At 42.9% G+C, this 25,229-nt stretch overlaps 1 protein-coding gene across 2 annotated transcripts in view; it reads right to left on the bottom strand.

The window, feature by feature from the left end:
* The window catches only part of ARHGEF3 (Rho guanine nucleotide exchange factor 3), a 290,909-nt gene that overhangs the window by 173,711 nt on the left and 91,969 nt on the right, over positions 1-25,229 (bottom strand). For both annotated transcript variants that reach the window (XM_045530912.1, XM_045530913.1), the window contains exon 3: positions 17,325-17,391. In XM_045530912.1, coding sequence (XP_045386868.1) covers positions 17,325-17,391 — 67 coding nt within the window. The remainder of the gene's footprint in view (positions 1-17,324; positions 17,392-25,229) is intronic.

Genomic DNA, 25,229 nt, shown 5'->3' with positions numbered 1-25,229 from the left:
ACTGTACTTTTTTGACACCTGCCCTTTGAGTTTAATAGCGGGAACATTTCTTAATATATTAAAGAAGTTTGCTGGCCACCGAATAGCATAAAATTACACATAAGAGATATAATAGACAACTTTAATCTTTCAACCAAAATCCTAAAATATTTTTTTGAAATGCAAATGGACTTTTTAAAAATAAGTGAAGGGAAATGGGCATTTGTTGAAGTAGAGAGATGATGTTCAAGTTCACGCTCAATGGAGGGAATTTGATGAATCCCGTCAGGATGACTCATGAAAAGAGGAGTTGAGGAGTCACTTCCTGAGCGACAGGTGTCCAGAGAAAAGAGAGAGCGACTCAAGGACAAGTATTTTAGTGGCACATATGCTGGGCCTCTTAGTCACTCAGGATAATGAGATGATTATATTTTAAAAAGACACGACATCAAGCCTGGAAGAACAGGCAGCAGACGGCTTTATTATGTTTCAAGAACAGCAAATCCGATCCATTTGTACCAACTCTGTAGACTTGAAAAGGCTATTCCAGTCTAAACCTCAAGCCTTTTCCCTCTTTAAGAAGTTTTAGAAATTGCTGATGAACTTACTGATGCAATAAGCTTTGGCAAAGGTTCTTCCCCCAAAAACCCACGTTATCTTTTAATTACACAAGTTCCATGATGGGAAACATACTGTGGGGTATGTTTTTAAAAGCCAATTATCTTTTTTGACCCCCAAATTCCTAAAACAAGTTTATAATCTGCAATCAGTCCTCTGACTTTCATAATAAATTAAGCTCAAGAGGAGGAATACAAAGGCTGCCATGTTAGGTTTTTTCCTCTATTTTCTGATATATTCCAAAATATTGTCCAAAGTGATCACCCAGAGCCTATAAAAATAATGTGCCCCAACACAGTTAAACACAACTGAGTCACCTATTAATTCTATGGAATATTAATATTTTAGTCCAGGATGATTGTTTTAGAGCCATGATTCTTCTCTTGTCTGAGTACATAGTGTCCGTTCTTATCAAGGTACTTTCCTCCCCTCCCAAATATCCAAGTAAGATTTATGGGATTGTTGTTGTTGTTAGCAAAGGATGACAAAATTCCTCCAAGTTCACCTTTACCAAGTTTTCACAGTTGAAACTCCTCCACAAACAGATGCCATATTTTAAAATTCCATCTTAAGTAACCATGGGATTTAGGCCAATTCATTGCATTTCTGACTTAGATTCATTCCTGTTGCCTGTTGAAGATGATTTTTATTCTTAAACTTTAAAACCTAAGACTCCACTTCAAGATTACCATTCAAATATTTGTCTTCTTACCTCAGTTTTTCTTCCTCTGAAATATAAAAAATAATGTATGCAACCTTGTAGAAACTTAGGAAAGTCAAAACAAAACAAAGAAAAATGTAATTTATAACCTCACTTACTGAGAGGAAACCTTTATTAATATTTCAGCATATTTTCTTTCAGTCCTTTCATGTGCATTTTTTTTCATAGCCGGGATTACTACTGTGTATACAATTTTGTTTCCTGCTTTTTTTGTTTTTTAAGAGACAGGGTCTTACTCTGTTGCCCAGGCTAGAGTACAGTGGCAGGATCATAGCCCACTGCAGCCTCAAACTCCTGGGCTCAAATGATCCTCCTGCGTTGGCTTCCTGAGTAGCTGGGACTAAAGGCACATGTCACCACACCTGGGTAATTTTTAGATTTTTTTATTTTAGAAATGAGGTCTCTCTATGTTGCCCAGGCTGGTCTCAAACTCCTGGCCTCAAGTGATTCTCTGGCCCAGCCTTCCAAAGCACTGGCATTACAGGTGTGAGCCACTGCACCCGGCCTGTTTCCTGCTTTTTAAAACATAACAATAAACATCTCCCTTGAATTAAAACTCTCCCTTAACAGCCCCTTATGGCTCATAATATTCACTCATATGGACAAACCACAACTTACACCAACAGTCTCACATTATTGGACATTTAGACTTTTTCCATTTTTTCTATCATCATAACTGCTGCAGCACTAAATTTTTTTTTGCATAAATCTTAATCCACATCTCCAGTGAATTTCCTAGGATAGATTCCTAGAATTGGAATTATTGGACCAATAGCCATAAATGTGTTTATAGTTCTTGACACAAAGAGCACAAACTGCTTTTCAGAAAGATTACCAAGTAACACTACCACTGAAGGCCTGTGAGAGAATCATCCCACTTAACTCTCACCAGCATTTTCAGTTATCATTTTTTAAAATGTCGATTAATTCCAGAGGTGAAAAATGACACTTAAAAAAATTCCCAGGCCAGGCGTGGTGGCTCTCGCCTGTAATCCTAGCACTCTGGGAGGCCAAGGCAGGCGGATTGTTTGAGCTCAGGAGTTCGAGACCAGCCTGATTAAGAGCAAGACCCCATTTCTACTAAAAATAGAAAGAAATTAGCTGGACAACTAAAAATATACAGAAAAAATTAGCCGGGCATGGTGGTACATGCCTGTAGTCCCAGCTACTCGGGAGGCTGAGGCAGGAGGATCGCTTGAGCCCAGGAGTTTGAGGTTGCTGTGAGCTAGGCTGACGCCACGGCACTCACTCTAGCCCGGGCAACAGAGTGAGAGTCTGTCTCAAAAAAAAAAAAAATTCCCAGTCCCTAGACTGACCTGATGAGGTCAGTGATTTCAAGTGTTACCTCAATATCAAAATAATCTTCTTTTACCCTCCAAAGCAAAATGCTAAGTTTTCCCACATTAAAACTGCAAACACGAGAATAATGTAGTCATTTGTTGGATGTTTTCATTGGGCAACTAAGGTGCCATGGTTAAGAAGCCAAGAACAGTGAGTTTGGTACCAGTTTGTGACAGTACAGAGAGATGTGAGCAAAATAAAGTCAGAACTGGGTCCACTTCCAAACACCACAAGAGACACAAGATTTGAGTTACCATTTGTCGACACCTGTCAGAAGGAATACATAGGATGTTTAAAAACATACATTTAAAATTCATTCAATAGCTTTTTACACAACAGATTTTCTTTCCTGCCTCTAAATTGGTACATGCTCCCCTATGCAGCAGGTAAGACGTTTTTATTTGAGGGCACACATATGCAAAGAGCAAATGGTCCAGACCATCTCCTATAACCCAGGGTGTGTATTTATCACTCTACAAAGTGGAAAAGTACTAGAAAAGGGGAAAGTTATGCTAGCATACTAGAAATGTTTGAGGATATCTTCCCCACATTCCCTTCCCCGGAAATATGCCTCACTTCCCAATGTTGCTCACAGTTCCTGCTGAGTGGGTATGAGATAAGTGGTAGTAGTTGGGGGAGGGCATTTATGAGCACTTACTGTGTCACAGAATTGGTGCTAAATATTTGATATGAATTATTTAATTGAATCTTCATAAGAACCCTATGAGCTAGGTACATTTTCAGATAAAGAATCTGAATCTCAGTGAGGTATTACTTGCCCACGCTGGTAAATGTCAGTCCCATTTGACCTTGACTCTCTGGCCACACATGACTGAACCAAGGGATAGGGAAGCCCTTCTAAGAGCTGGCCAACAGCCTGCCCACCACTTGTGAAGCCCAGTGCAAGAACAACAAGGTGACGCAATTGGAGTTTTCCTAGGGGTTTGGGGATGAGGCAACTAAGACTATCCTGTGAGCTGTGGGAGAGAGAGTTGCTGAAAGATCATACCAAGTTGGTTCAGAGCTGGCACCATGACAAGCCCAATAATGCCACATACAAGGAGAAGACACTGGAAGAAGAACCTACAGGTCAGCAGAGGGCAAAGGCAGAGAGAGAAAGGGAATGAAACTGACCCGCAGAGAGAAGTCCTAGATTCCTAAAACTGCATATTCTGTTATTAACAGCCATTTTCTTGAGGTAATGGAGCAAGTGCCTGTTCTTTGCCAAGAACTCTGTCTAAAATATCCACCAAGAAATCTACAGTGGAGTCACTCCCCACTCAGAGGTTGGGCTCTCATCAGCATCTACCCTGCATAGAGAGCTAGCGTCGTTAATATTAATAACTAGCCAATCCTCTGTGCCTCTTAATGGGATGCAAATAGCTGGCATCCCGTAGGACATTTTCCAAAAATGTTTAACCTGAAACAAACCAAGTCTTTAGACCTAAGTTACCAGTGTAAGAAATATAAAGGACAGAGGAACAAATTAAATGACATCATAGGAAAGCAGTTAGATAAACTCAAATGTGTGACACATTCCATAAGCAACGGGTCTGGTCTTTCCAAAAAGTTTCAAAAGACAATTTGGTCTTTCAGAAAAGGGAGGGATGAGGGGAGTATTTGAGAATAAAAAAGACCTAAGAAACTAAAAAACTGAGGCTGGGCTCAGTGGCTCATGCCTGTAATCCTAACACTTTGAGAGGCCAAGGAGGGAGGATCACTGGAGGTCAGGAGTTCAAAACCAGCCTGAGCAAGAGCGAGACACCATCTCTACAAAAAATACAAAAACTTAGCCGGGCACGGTGGCACGTGCCTGTAGTCCCAGCTACTTGGGAGGCTGAGGCAGGAGGATCACTTGAGCCCAGGAGTTTGAGGTTGCTATGAGCTACGATGAGGCCACTGTACTCTAGCCCAGGCAACAGAGTGAGACCCTGTCTAAAAAAAAAAAAAAAGAAACTAAAAAAAGAAATCATGATCCTTGATTGGATAAAAACAAACAAAAAGTCCAGCAAGATGCAGTACATGATCCTTGGATGGTTTGGGGGAAACTAGTTACAAAAGACAATTAGGGAAATATGAATATGGGCTGAATATTAGGAAATGGAGAATTATCAGTAACTTAGGTTTGATAACGATGCTATGGCAATGTAGCAAAACACCCTTATTATTAGGACATATATACTGAAGTATTTAATACTTAGAAGTGAAGTCATAATATTTGCAATTGTGTTACTTTGAAATGGTTTAGTAAAATAAAGCCAAACTATGTAAACAGCTAAAGACAAATACGTAAAGCAAATCTTAGCAATTGTTGATTCTAGGTGGTGGGTGTTTGTTACACTTATCTTTTAACTTTTCCATACATTTGAAATTCTTCAAAATAAAAAGTTGAAATCTCTTTTCTCAATAAACCATACTCAACAATTTTTCCTCTACTGCTAAAACAAATATTATACATACATCTTCAGTTTAGCCCCAGATAAAGCTGTTGCTTATTTTTAGGGGGGGCAGGCTGTACAAAAAGCACATATTAAGGTCTAGAATCACCATCACTCCAATAAGACCAACAGAGGAAACAGCAGATTCACCCATCCCATCTAACTCATGTTCAGTCATAAGTTTTCTCCCCATCCTCTTTTTAGTGAGCTGATTTAGTTGAACCTGCATAAATTAAACGCACTTCCCTCAAATCAGAGCTATGCTTCAAACAAATTCTCATCTGTCCATAGAAAAGTAATCAACCCCGTTCCTCCTTTTTTCTAAATAGGATGTTAGGTCAAATCAGCCCTGGGGATACGAAAACACATCGTGCATTAGCAGTATTCTACTGTACAGAATGTTACCTCCTCCCTGAATGTGTGTTAACCAAGAGGTCAGGCACTGGGGGTCCATGTTACTGCTGTGGCATCGAATCCAATTGGCTTTACTACCCACACCATGTGGAAGTCAGCAGAAATAGTTATGTACAAAAAGACTGGTCCAGGAGATGTGTTCATTGAGATATCCAGGGTTGGAGGGCAGAAGGAGAGGGCTGGGTGAGGATGACCAATGTGGGAGGCCCGAAAATCAAGAAAGAGAAGAATCTTCATCATCATTCCTATATAGGGCTTCCCATTTAAAAACAGACCTTAAGCAATCAAGATTAATGAGCATTTGCTTTTAGAGAATATTCATTCAATTACTGGAGAAGAATAAGTTTGTAAGATTTACTCATCTTTAACAATAGAAAATGTTTTATGTTAATTATAAATAATTCACTAGTATAAGTCAAATGCATGCCCTAAACATAGCTAGGAAGGGATGGAAGGAACAAAGATACTAATATTCATGAGGCATTTGGTTCCTAAATGCTATACACTAAACGTGCACAAGACTTACCAGGTACTAAATATACATGAGCACTTATTATACATGAGGCCTTAATTTGGCTACCCACTGGACACACTCATTCTGGTTTCATGTGTCTTCTGCCCAAGAAATAAAACAGAAAAAAGCCAGCTGTTCATCCAGCTCATTGGCAAACTGCAGCTACCGACCAGGCGTATTTGTCCCTGAGTCTCTTCGATAAAGCTAGTGTGTTTCACTGGCCCAGAGCACCATCCCTCTGTGGGCCTCTTGCTCAAACTTCAACTCTGGTCCTTGTAACCACATCATCGGTGGGGAAGGCTGATGAGGTGGAGACAGACAGAACATATGGACATGGTGAAACTTTGGATTCAGGTGGTGAGGTCCTTCCATCCTGCCTGCATCCTCTGTGACGTGTGTTAACTCATCTTTTCCCCCTTTGATTTAATGGATAGTGTGATTTGGAAATTTAAAAGGGAGTGGGTTTTGAGAGTCAGAATGAGCTAAACCCAGTCCCATTCATTAAATGGGCCTCACTGGCTGTGGAGAGGAACAGGATGATGAGAGAGAAGAAAAGTCACCGACAGGACCTTTACCAACCCCATGCAAGGGGCTTCAACTCCCAGCTTCTGACACAGGCAGAAAACAGAGAAAATAAACCTAACCTAGAGGAAAGAAGGAAAACTGAGGGGGGAGTTTCAGCTCTAGAAAAGGGATTTTCTAAATGGGTATATCCCATCTGTGAACACATAAGGGTCTTTTGGAGGCAGCAAGATCACTGCCATGATATTATATGTGTAAGAAGGCTACATTTGTTTTTTTTTTTTTTTTTTTTTTTGAGTCAGAGTCTCACTTTGTTGCCCGGGCTAGAGTGAGTGCCGTGGCGTCAGCCTAGCTCACAGCAACCTCAAACTCCGGGGCTTAAGCGATCCTACTGCCTCAGCCTCCCCAGTAGCTGGGACTACAGGCATGCGCCACCATGCCCAGCTAATTTTTTCTATATATATTTTTAGTTGTCCAGATAATTTCTTTCTATTTTCAGTAGAGACAGGGTCTCGCTCAGGCTGGTCTCGAACTCCTGACCTCGAGCGATCCACCCGCCTCGGCCTCCCAGAGTGCTAGGATTACAGGCGCGAGCCACCACACCCGGCCAGAAGGCTACATTTGATTAAAATTAAAAATAAAACGTTCTGCAAAAAGTTGTAACTGTGACTAAGACTGATTCTTGGACCTCCTTCTATTTAAAACCCCTGACTAAACGCTAATACTTCCGAATAATCTAGGAATGGCCTTAATCCACTTCAGAACACAATTTTCCGGGACCTGCTATTATTTTGATTCATCCAGAGGACTATTATGTTTTACGTCTATTCTTGCTGAACAGGCTATTCTTGCTCCCAGATCAAACTGTTAGGGTTGAAAAAAATCAATAACTAAATGGCCTGCTTCTAACCAGAGGTGAAGGAAGAGGAGTTAGGAGTTCTGCCCACATTAAATCAGACCCTGGGAATCAGGATGATTATCTTTTATCATGGGAGAGGAGATGGGGAAGACTTTTGTAGAAAAGAATTATTTGTATCTGCCTAGTGCCTCCCCGCTTCCTCTAGAAACTGCCCCTTCTCCACATGTTACTATGGTTACTGTAGGGGCTACCATAGTGGTACAGCATGACCCCACTCCCTGGCTACTGCTGATTGGCCATGGAGTATCCACCTGACCCAAGTTGGACCAATCAGAATCCCTCCCTAGTAATTTTGGTTCTGAGAGAGGGAAGGCTGTCTCTGTAGATGGCTACATTTCCATTGTGTGGAGAAATGGAAGAAATCTGTCTGCAGAGCAAATGTGGCAACAGCAGAGAAGAGTCAGGAATCCTTATAAGCTTCTGGTGCCTGGTTCCAGGTGCTTCTGAAGCTCCACTGCATTCCGTGAAATACTTCCCATACCTCTCTCTGTATGTTTAAAAACTCTCCTTGCTTAAACTAATTTGAGTTGAGTTCCTGTTACTTGCAACTAAGATTTCCAAATTAACTCAGAAGACCAAAGTAAAAGTATCTTTTACCTTGCATAACTCTGGAACTAAAAAGGAACCAATTGAAGTGATAATTACATAAAATAAACAGAGGCATCTATAAATTCTGCCTCAAAAGTACCAAAGTACAACTGGCACACAAGCCACTGTACCCCCCACAGACCTCGCATATGGCCAGAAAGAAAATTGCTTTGAATCTAAAAATGAGCTTCAGTGTGCCTGGCATATTTTTGGTGTCAGCAGGCTAAAGATGACATGAGCTTTTCCTCACAGATGTCACACACAGCCTGGCTTCTCTACCACCTGAAGGGAAATGAGACAAGTGGGACTAAGCAGAAACCCAGGCACAGTCAGTTTTTCCTGTTTGAGGGGCACCTCATATCAAAAGGGCGTCTATTAGACACACATTTTTAGAATGCAGTTACCTTGGGTATAAGGGAACTCTAGTTATAAGAAGCTGTTTTCTGTACATTTAACTGCATGAGAGGCATTACTCAGGTCACTGTACACACATCATTCCTGAGTCTCATCATTACTAAGTTTTGAGAAGATGGTATTATTGTCCATATCCATTTTGCAGATAAGAGACCTGATGCTCTAAAATGTATCTGATCTGAAGTCCCTAATCTGGTATTCTGATCCCAAAGTACATGCCTCTTCACCACTTAAGCTTTTGTTATAACTGTCAAGGACTGTCTACCAAACTCAGACCTGGGAGCATCCAGGAGCAGTGGCCAATAATACTCCTAACTACGAGAGGGCATGGAAGCAGCCTCTAGACTGTCTAACGGGGGTGTGGGGAGAGTACTGAGAGGGGGTGGGGGCAAACGTCTTGAAGCACAGCATGCTGTCTACTGGCCCCTTCTGTGCAAGAAGCTAGAAGTGATTAAGCTTAGTGAGGGAGGCATGTCGAAAGCCAAGATGGAATGAAAGCTGGGCCCCTTGCGCCAAACAGCCAAGCTGTGAATGCAAAGAAAAAGTTCTTGAAGGAAATTAAAAGTGCTATTTCAGGGAACACACGATGATAAGAAAGTAAAACAGTCTTCTACTGCTGATATGGAGAAAGTCTGAGTGGTCTGGATAGAAGATCAAACCAGTCACAACGTTCCCTTAAGCCAAAGACTAATTGCTTCTCAGCCTTTTGGCCAAGATCAAGTGTGAAGCCAAAGACTAATCCAGAGTCTATAAAGGCCAAGAGAAGTGAGGAAGCTGCAGAAGAAAAGTCAGAAGCTAGCAGAGGTTGGTTCATGAGGTTTAAGGAAAGAAGCCGTCTCCATAACATAGAAGTGCAAGGTGAAACAGCAAGTGCTGATGTAGAAGCTGCAGCCAGTTATCCAGAAGATCAAGCTAAGATCATTGATGATGGTGGCTACACTAAACAAATTTTTCAATGTAGACAAAACAGCCTTCTATTGGAAGAAGATGCCTAGAGAGAAGTCAATGCCTGGCTTCAAAGCTTCAAAGGACAGGCTGATTTTCTTGTCAGGGTTAATGCCGCTGGTGACTTTAAGTTGAAGCGAACATTCATTGACCATTCTGAAAATCCTGAGGTCCTTAAGAATTATGCTAAATGTACTCTGCCTGTGCCCTAGAAATGGAATGACAAAGCCTGGATGACAGCACATCTGTTTATGGCACAGTTTACCAATAAATAAAGTATTTTTAAATTAAGGTATGTACATTGTTTTTTAGACATAATGCTATTGCAAACTTAATAGACGATAGTTTAACATAAACATAACTTTTATATGCACTGAGAAACCAAAAAACTCATGTGACTCACTTTATTGTCCTATTTGCTGTATTGGGGTGGTCTGCAATCAAACCTATAATATCTTCAAGGTATGCCTGTATTTTTATCATTTTAAAATATTTTTAAGTTAATAGTTAGAATGAACAATTTGACTTTGCTTACTGGCCATATGTTTTTTCTCTTCTGTGCTGCCTATTCTGATCCATTTGCTCGTTTCCTCTTGGATTTTCAAATTTGTATTACTGCTTTGCAAGAGTTCTTTGTGTATTAGGGAGGTTAATATGAGATGAATAGTGCGAATATTTTCCCCACTTTCAAATAATTTCACACTATTCACACTGAAGAGAAGTTCCCAAAAGGTCCTGGCCCAGAACATGGGCCTTGAAATGAGGTGAGGTCAGGTTTGAATCCTGGCTCCATCACTTACCTGTTATGTGACCCTGTGCAAACTGCTCCCTTCTCTAAACCTCTGTGGGGCAGGCAGAATTCTAAGGTAGTCACCACGATCTCCATGCCCTTGTATACACACCTTGTATAATCCCCTCCCCTTGAATGCAGGTAGAACCTGAGAAAGTCATAAGATATCATTCTCATGATTAGGTTACTAGTCATTGACTTTTTTTGTTGTTAAGAGACAGGGTCTTACTCTGTCATCCAGGCTGGGGTGGTACAATGGCATGATCATAGCTCACAGCAACCTCAAACTCCTGGGCTCAAGCCATGCTCTTGCCTCAGCCTCCCAAGTAGCTAGGATTACAAGCGCATGCCACCACGTCCGGCAAATTTTTTAATTGTTTATAGAGATGGGGTCTCACTATGCCTAGGCTGGTCTCAAACTCCTGGTCTCAAGTGATCCTCCTGCATTACCCTCCCAAAGCACTAGGATTATAGGTGTGAGCCACTGTGCCAGGCCTAATCATTGACTTTTAGATAATCGGAATGGAGATTATCTGGGTGGGCCGAATCTAATCTGGTGAGCCCTCAAAAGGAATTTGGCTTTTCCTGACACCAGACAGATCTGAAGCATGAGAAGATTTGATGTGAGGGAGAGTCTCCACTGCTGACTTTGAAGACAGAGGGGGCCACATGGCAAGGACCTGAGAGTAGCCTGTAGAAGCTGAAAGCAACCCCCATCTGACAGCCAGCAAGGAAACGGGAACCTCCTGCCAACCACAACAAACAGAATTCTCTCAACAGCCTAAACGAGCTTGGAAGACCCTGAGCCTCAGATGACACCCCAGATCCGACTGACATCTTGATCTCAGTCTCGTGAGACCACGAGCAGAGAACCCAGCCACTTCTTGTCTAACTTCTAGTCTATAGAGCTAATGAATGGGTGCTGGTGGCGTTGTTTAAGCTGCTAAATTTGTGGTAGGTTGTTACTGAGCAACAGAAAATTAATATAGTCTATTTTCTCACCTATATAATGAGGATGAGACCTGGGTGTGGTGGCTTGTGCCTGTAATCCCAGCTACTCAGGAGGCTGAGGCGGGAGGATCACTTGAGCCCAAGAGTTTGAGACCAGCCTAGACAACACAGTGACCACCTCAAAAAAAAAAATGAGGATGAGGCTCATACTACACCCACTTCTTGTGATTGTTCTGGGAAGTAATGCATGCATAAAGTGCTCAACGCTGTGCCTGGTATAACATAAGTGCATGTTAGGGGTTATGAGCTTGGGATTAATGGAGTTATTACTATATTTTCATTATTACCATTACCAAATGTGGTACAAATCATTTTTTTCATAAATATAGTATGGAAGATCAAAACTTTTTTTTTTTTTTTTTTTTTTTACCCCGCCCCATCTTTGGAAGATCAAAACTTTTAAGAGAAAGTCCAAGGGAGTAGAAATCAAAAGGGATTCTGGGTAATGAAAAGTTTAGGAATAGTCCTTTGTATTAGAATATTTCCTTGTTTCTAGCACTTTTAAAAAGATCTTCATGTCTAACCTCCTTTGAGAAAAAGATGTGTTATCAGCCTTGTTTTAAAGAGGCAATATGCTCTAATGGCCTGGGGGCAGGAAGTCCTGGGTTCAAATCCTGACTCTGCCACTTACTATGGCTGTACTGTAGGAAAGTTAGCAGATGTGGGGCTCAGTTTCCTCATCTTTGAAATGGGCATAAATGCTATGTACCATACGGGACTGCCACAGCCCAGCCTGGAGCAGTGATTCATCAACAGAAGTAAATGTACAGACTGAGGCTGCAAGAGAAGAGAAAGGCCTGCTGCCTTCTTTTGGAGCATAGAGGCGGTAAGGTCACAATACATGCTGATGAGGCCTGGTGTGTTGTGAGTATTAGAGACTCTGTCACTCTACTGAGTTGTGAATTTCAGAGCATCTCAGCCTGACCCTCAAGAAACAGTCAGCTACGCTGAGGTTTTGCCAACTTCCTTCTAAACACGGAGCACGGGACAGGTCAAGGCAGTGCGGAGAAGGCACAGGACCTCTTGTCAGAAGACAGGGTTCTGGTTCTGATCTCTCCATTTTGAGCAACCCTCAGGAGTGGTCTCCATCATTTCCTGTCAGTCCAGGAGCCAGCCTCCATTTTGGTAACACTACCAAACTCTTCCTCTGAGCTACTACCCTTTCCCCACCTCAAATGGTTGTAGTGGAGCTGCCAATTGCAGAACCCTGTCCACCTCACTCCCTGGCCACAGAGGGAGGCACGTGACCAAGGCTTGTCCAATCACAGAATCCCATAGTCTTGACCACAGTGATTGGCCAAAGTGTAGCCATGTGACCCAAGCCTGGACAACCAGAGTCTACATTGGGATTTCACACATGGACCCTGTAAGCAAATCTTCTCTCTTTCCTTTAGAAATTGGTGACTGTTTATGGTCATGCTAACCCTCCAGAAAAGTCCATGTGCAGTAGGAGAAGATGAGACAAACCCAGAGAGTGGAGTATCCCTGGATACAGCTGTGCCTGAAGCATACCCACCTCAGTTTCCCTCAGTCACGTGAGCAATCAATTTCCTTTTGCACCTGAGCTAGTTTTAATTGAGTTTCTATCACATAACCTGAGTCCTAACTAATACATTAGGCCTTGTTTTCCCCATCTAAAAATTAAAAGGTTGGGTCTACAATGCCCAAAGTCTCTTCTAAGCCCCAGAGTCTAGAAATTTTTTCACAAGTGGCCTAGACAAAAGTAAAGACCAGTCATTAGAGGAGACAAGGCAATAAATGTTCTGAAATGTGGCCAATATTTAATTGAAACCTCAGTCCTGGCACCTAAAACAATGCCTTGCACACAGTAGATCGTTACTAAGCCTTTCCTAGTTAATGTACAGACAATGGCAGGAGCTTTGCTCCCGAGATTTTCACAGTTCTAGCGTGACTGTCCTCCTTGAGTCTTCCTTGAGTCTCAGTGTCTCCACACACTTCTCTCTGTCTTGCTCCTCCTCCCTCCCGTTCTCTCTCTCTTTCTTGGCTAGTAGAAGGAGCTGTAGCAAATATTTTCACAAGGAAGGGTGGAAATTGTGAGTTCAGCGCTGCTCCAACCAGCTGGGGACCAGATGTGCAGTGAGTACCTGACAGAGGTGCTCCCCCAGGTCCTACCTCCCTCAGCCTTCTCATCCCTCCCATTCTGTCCTGGTTTTCTCCAAATGTTCCCACCATGTCCACCCCAACCCAAACCATCCTCTACACGTCTCTCTATGAGCGTATCCGCAGCACCCGTGGGTCTGGTGAAAGGTGGGCACAGGACCACCCCTTGCCTGGGAGGGTGGGGAAGTCCCAGAGGTTCAGTGACACCCAGGGCCTCTGTCTCCTTAGACAACCATGGGAAACCGAGGCGCTGAACACACCCTGCAGTTAGTAACAATGACAACCCAGGGAAGGGCTCACCACTTGGTAAGTGAAGAGGACGTGTAATCCAAGTGTCAACGGTCCTTTCTAACCCTCCACGGCCAAACACTCCAGCGAAAAAAGGAAAAACACAAATGTGACTCCTAATGTCTTAAGGACAAATGTGGGTCAGCAGGGGACGTTTCCAGGGAAGACAAGGATGGGGATGCAGTACAACTCACCCAGCAGGACTGTTGTCAAAGTTATTCAGAAATCTCTCTCTCTCTTTTCCCAAAATGTCTACTCCTCAGCGCCCAGATCTTGCTCACATCTCCCTCTTCACTTCTCATCTAGAGCAATGTGGTTCCTTCTCCTCCTGCCTCTTCCAAACCATTTCTCACCACTGCCTCTTCCCTGCCCCACCCCCTCGAACTCACAAATGCCCAGGACCTGGGTAACAAACACGGCATCCTTTTTCTTTACAAGCTAAAGAGGGATAAATTGGCAAATGCTTATAACGTAACGGTTTTCTCTGCCACACATGTGAATATGGGATATTTGCTAGCATGAACTCTGCAACCTTCCTTTCTAAATAAAGAAGAAAACAAAGTGTTCACTAAAAGCATACCCTGCCATAGAACAGCATCACAGCCCAGTCTAACAGACCTGGGCGTCAAATTTCACTACAGAAAATATTTCAGCTACATGATGGTTCAACCGTAGTCATCCTGGCATCCTGGGTCCTTCAATTTCAGTTACCATAATGACGATTACAAAGTGGGTCCTGGCTGGGAGTGAGGGTGTTTGCACTTGGTTGGGTTCCCTCCACCTCTCTACCATGTCACTGAGGGTTATACTTCAAGGTGGAGAGAGATCAGTGTGGCCACAGAGGAATGTAGCAATCAGCCCGGCCCTGAATCGTCTGGTATGTCTTAATGTCAGTTTGTCTAACTGTACTAAGAAGTCCCAAGGCCCAGAAGAAATCAAAGCAAGGACAAGAGAGCAAGATAAAAAGCACAATTGACCTAACCAACTAACAGACTCTATTCACTCAAACAATGTTAACTATTTGGAAAAATCTTGTGAGCTGGCTAAGAATTTAAGGGCTGACAGGAACCTGAAGTCAAAATTGCATTAGATTCTGACACCTACTTAGTTGCAAGGAGCCGGGGGCAGGGTTTTTTCTGCAGCGAATTATTAATTTTAAATGTTACCCTGGTCTTAGAGAGATGTGGCAAGGAGAAAGCAAACAGAGGGTCTCTTCAACCAAGCATGTATCTAATAGGTCCCCTTACGCAGCAAATTCTATAAACCAGGGCTGTGCTCAAAAACACCCAAATAGTTTTCAAGGGGAAACGGTTGAGGAGGTCTCATGGCCATAGGTAGGGTAATCAAGTCCCACTTAGCCTGGGGCCAACGAGTTTCTCAAGGTGCGGGTCTTTCAGTGCTAAAACCTGGTCACCCTGCATGTACCCACAACCCTTGGCTAACGAGCACTGTTGACTCAGGAGAGCAACACTGAAAGGAGGATGAAAACAGAGTCCTTCAAAAAAGCTAACTTGCTCCCAGGAGACCTAATTTGTCTATAGTTCAAAATTGACTATAATTGTCAACGATTCTAAAATGTATACAGCCTACTTTGTCAGCAAAGGGTTTCACGATCAATGACTTTGGGAAATGCTACAAACTCCATCGGCTGTCTTTATGCAGTCTCCATGCACATCAACACGTCAAAGGCTCTGAGAAGTCTTGCAGCAGGGAGCATATTTAATGTGGTGGGCTCAGTATGTCCCAAATAGGTTTGACCACGCAAGCCTTTTTTCACTTAATGGTTATGATCACACAACCAAAACTGAACACACTTTGAGAAATGGGGATCTTATCCATAAAACCTGTGGTCCCCAACCCCCAGGCCGTGGTCCAGTACTAGTCCATGCTCTGTTAGGAACTGGGCCATGTATCACTGCCTGAGCTCCAGTACCCACCCCCAATCCCCCACCAGCCGTCTGTGGAAAAACTGTCTTCCATGAAACCAGTCCCTGGTGCCAAAAAGGTCAGGGACCTCTGCATAAAACTATAAAAAACTTAGGAGGTACATGACTTGCATTCAGTAAGACATGCACTTCTATTTCAAAGTCAACACATTTCTCTTTGTACTCAATGAAAAGCATATTGTAACCTGAGCTAAAATAGTGCCATGATCTGTATTTATTTTTAATAAGACACTTGGGGAAAATGACTGAGATCTACACAAGATCTTTTTTTTTTTTTTTTTTTTTTTTTTTGAGACAGAGTCTCACTCTGTTGCCCGGGCTAGAGTGAGTGCCGTGGTGTCAGCCTAGCTCACAGCAACCTCAAACTCCTGGGCTTAAGCGATCCTACTGCCTCAGCCTCCCAAGTAGCTGGGACTACAGACATGTGCCACCATGCCCGGCTAATTTTTTGTATATATATTTTTAGTTGGCCAGATAATTTCTTTCTATTTTTAGTAGAGATGGGGGTCTCACTCTTGCTCAGGCTGGTCTTGAACTCCTGACCTCGAGTGATCCACCCGCCTCGGCCTCCCAGAGTTCTAGGATTACAGGCGTGAGCCACCGCGCCCGGCCTACACAAGATCTTAAAGTGTGAACAGAACTAGTCAGAACAGTATTGAAAAGACTAAAGACTTGAACTTGAAACCCAATCTAAAGGTAGCATGTGAATTTCGTGTCAGAAGGATGTGAGAAATTTATTCATTCTATTCATTCATCCAACAAACTAAGAAAGTACGCATGTGCCAGGCATTGTGCTAGGTCCCAGGATACAGTAGTGAACAAGAGAGAGAGGCAGGTATCTACACACTTCATGCTTGGGGCTTCCAATCTTGAATTTCAGTGATGCAAAATGTTAAGAAAGTACAGGGGTATATAGGAGAGGCCTCAAGCTCAGATTCAGGGGGGTGGTCCTGATGGCTTCCAGGGGAGGTGACGTCAAGGCTTAGACCCGGTGGATGAAGTGGGTGGGCCAGGAGCAGCGTGTGTAGGAGTGTGGTGCTGGGCAGGGGAGACAGTGCTCTGGACAGAAGGAACAACATGTGCAAAGACCTGGAGGTGAAACAGAGCTCAGAATATTCTCTACATATGCAAGAGTTTTGTTCCCAAGGACAGTGCTAGAAATCATTTTAGCGCACAGTAGGACCTCCATACACTGCGACCATTATTATCGCTACTATGTCAAAGAAGACAACCTTGCATCAGGAGGAGGTTTGATCTGACCCTTCCTATATAGTCTATTGTTTTGTGCTTGGGAGAATTTTATGATTCCCTTTAAAATCTGTTTAAAAGCTTATAGACTTCTTCTGGAAAACAAAGCTTTCCATGAAGGCATAAAACCACATATTAACAAACTGTACATTTCTGATTTCTTTTTTCCTTCATTGTGTGCTGGCTCCCTCCAGGTTCCAAAGAAAACAGCCCCAGTGCCCTCCTCATCAACCTTGACACCTCTTGGCTGCTTCACAAGATGCTTCCTGCAGCCCAAGACCTTCAGGGCAAGCAAATGACAGTGGAAGCTTATTGGCCCACTGGATTTTTTACTTAAACCACAATCACTGATGCAAACGTGACTTCCCCAAGTGGTAAAGCACAGACACTTTCTTGGTGGAGAGTTTGATTAGTAAAGCCAACCCCAACAGCATCCTCTCTAGAGGCGGGAGCACGTTTCCGGAATAGGATATTTAACAGCAGGGGCTACCCAGGACAAACACTTACCCCTCTGAAATTCCAGGCTTTAGGAGAGGGAAACATGGGAAAGTTGTTTTGCCGCTGCCGTTTGGGCCTAGAAGACAAAAGACAATGTATTCATTATTCAATGGTTGAGTGCTCAGAGGAAATCACTGGTTTCGAATGCAGGCTTATCAAAAAGAGAGATGCCTTGAGAATGGCCCAGGCAAACCAGGCGGCTGGAGTTTTCTACAGCTCTGCAATCTACAGCAGCCAGATTCACTCCAAACTCCTTCCCAGTGCCCTGGGAGGAAAGCCCCAGAGTCTTTTAAAATAGTCAACACTTCACCTGTACAAAATAAAACCTAAAATGCAACCTGGATGAAGTTGAGAAGTCAGTGCAGACTCCCAAACTTTGTCTTGGTTTTTCACACAGAAACGATTCCCAAATGGACGCCATCAGGTGATGTTTACAGCGGTGGCTCGGCCTAGAACTCTCCCTTGTTGCACACACACGCTGGGGAGTCCCAGCATCTTCATTAAGGCCACATTTGAGCTCCAGGTTTTTGAAGGGATGACCCACGGGGCATTTAGCCACTGCCTAGCATGGCGGAGCTGGTTTCCTCACCTATGAATCTCCCAACATGAATCAGTCTCCTTAGAAGTGATGGGGGCAGCTTCAAGTCGGGTCAGGTTGGCACAGAGAGGCTCCAGGCACACGGAAACACCTTATTTCTGTCTTGTAAACTGAATCAAATTTTGTAGCTGCCAACATACCCCTTTCGATGTTTTTATGAAGTGACAAATTACTCCCCCCCAAAATGTGATATCTTTCAATATGGATATTCGGATTTCACATTTGCTGAAAAGCATCTCTGAAAAGGTCCACCTTGGACTTTTCCTGGGGTTTTAGTCCCTGATGTGCTAGAAGGGTGTTGCTGGTTACATGACAGTCACCTTTGCCTTGACCTCTCTGTTGTAATCAGCAACAACGCAAGGCAGAAAGCATGTAGTGACCAGAGCACAGGCTTTCGCAGTATGTCAGACTTGAATAAAAATCTTGGTTGGCTCTACCGTACAAAAGAGATAAATAAAAATACAAGGTAATTGACAATGATAGCAGCAGCTAACAGGTATTGAGCACTTTAAAAAGCATGTGCCAATATTTTATACAGTTAATCTCATTGACTCTCACTCTGTGAACTAGGTGCATTATTGTACCCATTTAATAGATAAACTGAGGCCTTGGGATATGAAGCGATTTGATTAGGATCACACAGGTGAAATCAGGATTCTGATCTCAAAGGTCTGACCTCAAATCCCACGAACATAAGGCTTACTTTCTTGAGTTTCGGTGTTCCTATGTGCAAAACAGGGGAAATAATACGCTCTACGTTGAGTCAGGATGAGATGAGAGCTCTAACTCCGGTGCTGTCATTGCTAAGTTCTCACAGATGTCCACACGGCACCCCTCCCTTTCTCTCCCAAAGCCTGATCCAAGAACAGTGTTGAAGCCCAGACACGGGGTTGCTGCGGAAGAGCTGGGGCAACTCACAAACATATGGGAACCGGGGCCTCATGTCCCTTTGCGTCAGGCCTCCTCCTCTCCCTCCTCCTCACCCTCATGTACGACAGTAAAAACCCAGGCTAATAACATCTCAAGATAAACAGAGAACATGTGGGTGGTTATTTATATTTAATACTTTTCTATTAAGTAACATGTTGGCCTAAGTTCTTCTGAAAAGAAACTTCTGCCTTAAAAAAAAAAAAATCTGGATTTCAATAAGACTTCTCCCTGGATACCGCTCCTTCCCCTCCTGGCTTATAACTGGGCTTTCCTTTCCTAATTATCTGTGAGCTTCACTGCTTCCAAAGCAACAATATATACCAGAACATTTTCAGAAAAATGCGTCCTTGTCTTATATGTTGCAATCCACAGAAGATCACACATATTGTTATTAAATAATTATCACAATGATTAACAGCAATTCCGTCACTGGTGTGCCAGGGACTAAGCACTTTACCTGCATAATCTAAGCCTCATAATAACCTTATAAAATAGGTTATTATATTATGTTATATTCCATTGTTAATACATGACATACAGATGGTATTATAGTGGTATTATATAATGTTTTATACATGACAAGTTATCATGGTATTACATATTTTAAAATAAAATATAACCTTATCTCATAATTTTATACAATATTATATAACATGATAAATGGGGATATTATCATTACCCCATTTTACAGAGGAGATAAACTGAGGCTCAGAGAGGTTAGACCACATGTCAGAAGTCACACAGCTGGTAGATGGCCAAGTTGGGATTCATACCCAGATGTGCATGACTACAGATCCAGAGGGTGCAGCCCCTCTCAAATGAAGAAAAGTCCCACCAAACAGGGCAGAGCGTGCTTTTGAAGGAATGTTGCCTGGGGGCTCCCTGTGGGAGGGGACCAGTTTAGCAGGGCCTCACACTGTCAGGCCTCAGAGCCAGAGAAAAAGCATCAGAGCAAATCCATCAATCTGGGGCACTTTTGGGCAACTTGGGTGCCCCACTCTCAGCTGCAGAAACTGTCAGGAGACCTACCAAGAGAAGGGCTGCCCCTAATTTGTAGCTCCCACCCTGCTTGCATCCCACCACCATCTTGGCTTCTGGATCACTCACATTAGCTGAAGTCCCTTTTAACAATTCTAATCTGGCATCATAAGAGCCTCCTTATAGTTTCCTCCTTCTCCCCAGCTAGATACTAGCAGCCAGGTGGCTTTAATGGACAGCTACAGGGAACGAGAACCACCCTGATGGGAAGACTCCTTCATGAAGCCAGTAGGGACCCTGGCGCACAAAGTACCACATCGTGGGAGGACCATGGCCAGGTCCTCACCAAGGGAGGGGTCCCTCAGTCCCGGTTATATTTCTTCTGTTGCAGAAGCAATGTCTTTGCACAGTCAGCAGAAGTCCAAGCGAGAAAATGACACTTGGTTCTAGAGGTTTCCCAGACACAAAGATACACAGCTGGGCTTCTGGACAGTGCTTGGAAGAGTGGCCTACGGTCTGTGTCCAGCCCTCAGGCCTCTCATGTGAGCCAGGCCTGTGCAGGGTGTGCATACGCGGTTAGGAGGCACAGCTCTCTGTCCTGGCGGCCTTTCCCACTGTCTGGCAGATGTCACGAGGACAGCGCTGCCCAGCAATCGCCACCTCCACAGAAGTCTGATGGGAAAGCCACAGGTGCGCGAGCAGCAAGAGAGAAACTGCCCAGCCAGGAGGGGGCTGCCACCCTGCGAAAGGTGGAAACGAACAGTTGCAAACTCTCCACCCTTGGGAGAGCTCGTGGTAGGATGGGGAAATGCCCACAGCAGGGGTGAAAAATCAGGATTCAGGTGTATTTAGGGAATGAGCTCACATTCAGGTGTGTGTGTCTGGAATCAAATGGAATGAGGTCAGCAGCAACAAGCTTCAGGGTTAGCAGAACGGATTTTCCCACCACGTGAAAACAAATATGACTCTTTCTCATCACCTTGAGAAGAGGATTAGCAACTATTTCCAGAACCGCTCCTAAGAGTGTGGGTTTCAGAAGCTGACATTTAGACCACTTCGGCTGCCCGCGCACTGTGTGGGGCTAAGAACATGGTGTTCAGTGCAGAACCAACTTGGGGTCCTAAGACTGGCCCCCTCTCCTTCTTGCTGGAGGACTTCAAGCAGGTTGCCCACCCTCTACTCCCTCTGAGCCTCCACCTTCTCACCTGTAAAGTGGGGATAATAATCCCTTTTCACAAAATTGAAGGATTAAACTAATGTACTGTATGAAATGTTGGGCAGAGAGCCTGGCACTTACTAGGTGCTCAGATTAGCTGCTGTTATTATGAGAAGACTCTTTCTTCAACCTGGTAAGGGTGAACGTGAGTTACCATTATCATGGGTGAGGCGCATGTTGGAGGGCCAATGAAATTTACACCTAATTCTTACAGAGTAGATAAAATACATGTAACATAAAACAAAGGCTTCAATGTGCCATTAATATTTGTGTTAGGTAACAACACAGATCTGAACATGATGTAACCATGAAAGGAGACCCCTCCTTCCTGCTCTAATTCCCTGCCTTCCCTTTCCCTTCCCAAAGACCTTTCCACCCCACCTTTGCCGGTGTGTTGTACATGTTTTAAATACTTTAGTGTCTGAATTCTCAACCCAGGGCATTTTGCTAACAAACCTCTCCCTTTTATTTCTTTTGTTTTACCTTTCTCTATCCATGAGGACAACCGTAGCATTACTCAGAAAATCGAACAGCTATATTTTTTAAGAAAAATTTGTACTAAATGTGATACTGCCTGTGCCAGCTATTTTTATTCCGATTGGACCACTTAAGAAGGTGATGGCTTCTTTCATTTAAACATTTTTTTTAGTCTCTGTTTTTAGTATATAATTGAGGACAGACTGGCAGGCATTTAGCCAGGTGAAGATCCAATTCTTTGTGGAGAAACTCACTGGGAAAAGGCAGTTTGCAGAATAGAAAGCTCATCACTTTGGCCCGTCTCTCTCTTAAACAAAAGCATAAGAGCACTACCCAATAACGTATCTCTGTAGGTCACCCAGCCATACTCAACTTCATTCTACTCATGCCATGGCTGCAAGTCCAGCTCTTTATTTCCTGATAAATTATGGGAAACAAAAACCACAGAACCTCAGAAATGGTCAGCTGATACAATCATGTGGTCACTGGTTGAATCCTGTTTGCAGCACTCCTGTGAAAATGGACCCTGAAAGAGAGCCCTCACCTTTGGAGAATGGGTGTATATTCAGGGGAGATCACCCATTAATCTACTCACCAATATTTATTGAGCTCCTACTATATGTCAGGCATGGTACCAGACATTAGAGACCAGCAGCGAACAAGACAGACCCAGTTCCTGCTTTCCTGTGCTCACAGTAGGACATTCAGACCTCCCCTTTCCTTCCAAAAAACGACAACATGGTAAGTTGCTTTTTCCTTTAAAGTGGTAGTGGGGAGTGCCAGAGGGGTGCAGCCAAAGTTCGAAGAGCCAGAAAGTCCTCCCAGAGGAAATGAGGCCTCCTCCCTGGGACCTGACAAGAGAAGGAGGACTTAACCAGGTGATGAGAAAAAGGAAGCCATAGGCCAGGCCAAAGGGAAAGCACACTAAAAAGGCAGGAGGTGAAAAGATTAACAAAATAGACAAAGCTGGTCAAGTTTAAAAAGGGGTGGAAAGGACACTAGTAAATGCTGTTGTGGATAGGGTCTCATAACTACAGATTCAACCACAATTAAAATTAAAAACTAAAATTCAAATGTTACCAACAACTTTATGCCATTAAATTTCAAAACTTAAATAAAATGTATAAATTCCTAGAAAAATATAACTTATTAAAACTGTCTCAAGAAGAAATAGAAAACCTGAATAGCCCCATAACTAAGAAAGAAATGAAAGAAAATGTCAGGCCCAGTCAGTTTTACTGATGAATTCTATCAAATTTTCAAAAACAGAAAAAAAAAGTCAAAAACCAGATCATTCCAATCTTATACAAACTGTTCCAGAGAAGATAAAATGAGTCAAGAGTTAAGAAGTAAAGGAAAGTATGGCACATACGAAGAACTGGAAGAAATATGACAACTTAAATGTCTGACAATAAGGAAATAGATTAAATGAAGCTATATCTACTTTTAAAAATGGAAGATCATATAGGACTACATATTAATGAAGAATCTCAAAAGAAAAGGAAGAAAAAAGAATGAAAATCCAAGTTGCATAATATGATATGATACCATTTAGGAACATGCAAAATAATACTCTATTATAGCCATATATATATATATGCAATAAAAATGTAAGACTACAGATGAAAAGGCAATATCAACCGCAGAAAAGAGGTTACCTCTTGGGAAAGAGGGAGGGTCATGGGCCTGGGACGGGCACCCAGAAGGCTTCATCTATACCTGTAATATTTCATTTGTTGACACACAAAAAAAAATCTGAAGCAAATGTGGCTAAATGTTGATGTTTAAATTTGTATCGTGGGTACAGAGATGAGTGTTACACAAACATACAGAGTCAGCTCTGTGTGCTGCAGACGGAGGCCCCGGATGGGCACATCCCAACTGTTGACAGTGATTACGTAGCTGGGGTGGCGTGGGCAGCACTAACGTGGACATTATCTGTTACATTACGTATTTTTTAGTCTTTTACTGTGAAAATATATTGCGCATGTAATGCAAGTTATAATAGCACTTATCAGAAGGCCTAGAAGGTGGGGGAAGAGACAGGGAGGCATGAGATGAGGCTGAATAGGTGAGCAGGGCTGGACAAGCCAGCAGAGTTTGGCCGTAGAGCCGTGAGGTCTACTGAAGAGATATAAAGCAGGGAGTGATGTGATGGGATTTGCCTTTTAGAAAGATCCCTCTGGGCCAGGCACGGTGGCTCATGCCTGTAACCCTAGCACTCTGGGAGGCCGAGGCGGGCGGATTGTTTGAGCTCAGGAGTTCGAGACCAGCCTGAGCAACAGCAAGACCCTGTCTCTACTAAAAAACAGAAAGAAATTATATGGACAGCTAAAAATATAAAAAGAAAAAATTAGCTGGGCATGGTGGCGCATGCCTGTAGTCCCAGCTACTCGGGAGGCTGAGGCAGGAGGATCGCTTGAGCCCAGGAGTTTGAGGTTGCTGTGAGCTAGGCTGATGCCACCGCACTCTAGCCCGGGCAACAGAGCGAGATTCTGTCTCAAAAAAAAAAAAAAAAGATCCCTCCGGCCAGAGGGAGGGGAAGAGGGAGTCAGGGGTCCAGAGTGAGAGCAGAGAGACCAGCTGGGAGGCTACTGCAGGCATCCAGACCCAGTGTGGCCTGTCTCGGGGGCACTTTCACGATTTTGAAGGCAATGAAGTCGTATGGGCCCATTCAGACTTCTCTTACCCATTCTCCACCCTCTGCCAGCTTTTTGTTTTTTAGAACAGCACTGTTTAATAGAAATATCATGTGAGCCACATATGTACTTTAAATTTTTTCTATTTGTCACATTAAAAGTAAAAAGACACAGGTAAGTTTAGTTTTAATAACATAGTTTATTTAACCCAATATATCCAGCTACTATCCGTTTAACATGTAATCAATAGTAAAAAATGTTAGAGACATTTTACATTTTTTCATACTAAGTCTTCAAAATCCAAAGTGTATTCTATACTTGAAACAAGTCTTAATTGGCACCGTGTTTCAAGTGCTCACTAGCCACACGCGGCCCGTGGCTACCATACTGCATAGCCCAGGGACAGAAAAATAACACATGCAGTTTCAAAGAGTCTCTGACTGTGAAAATGTACTGCATTATGTCTCAGCAGTTGGTGACCAAGGAAAACGTATAAATTGAGACTCTTGTGAAAAATGAGCGCTCTCCAAAAAGATTTTAGTATCCATTCGAATTCAGAAACATCCAAAAGAGCCAAATATTTCACAAAGTGGTAGTACTATATCTGGAAAAACCAAGGGAAATTATCTCCAGGTTACAAATGTATAAATGACTCACTTGAACAGAGCCACAAATGCAACTCTTCCCCAAATGGGGAATATCCCAAACAAGTACCTGTGAGCTGTCCCTAAATAATATAGGACTACTCTATTCAAACTAATTCCAGAATTAACTGAAAAGAAGAGGTTGAAATGATTTCTTAAATCCATGACATTATTATATTTGTATTTCTTCTTCTATAAAATGCCTGTTCAGATCATGTGCTCATTTATGTAAATAAGTATTATCTTTTTTCTTATTGATATGTAAGAATTCATTACATACTCAGAATACAGCATGTAGCAAAGTGTTTGGCACATGGCTGGTACTATAGTAACTCTATCTGAAAGGTGTGTATTAAATGTCCATCAACTGATGGATAAACACCATGTGATATATCCATACAACAGAATATTATTCAGCCATAAAAAAGAATA

This window comes from Lemur catta, chromosome 18, assembly GCF_020740605.2.
Source record: "Lemur catta isolate mLemCat1 chromosome 18, mLemCat1.pri, whole genome shotgun sequence".
NCBI lineage: Eukaryota > Metazoa > Chordata > Mammalia > Primates > Lemuridae > Lemur > Lemur catta.
The sequence above is the reverse complement of the archived record's forward strand: the minus strand, read 5'-3'. Positions and strand labels throughout refer to the sequence as shown.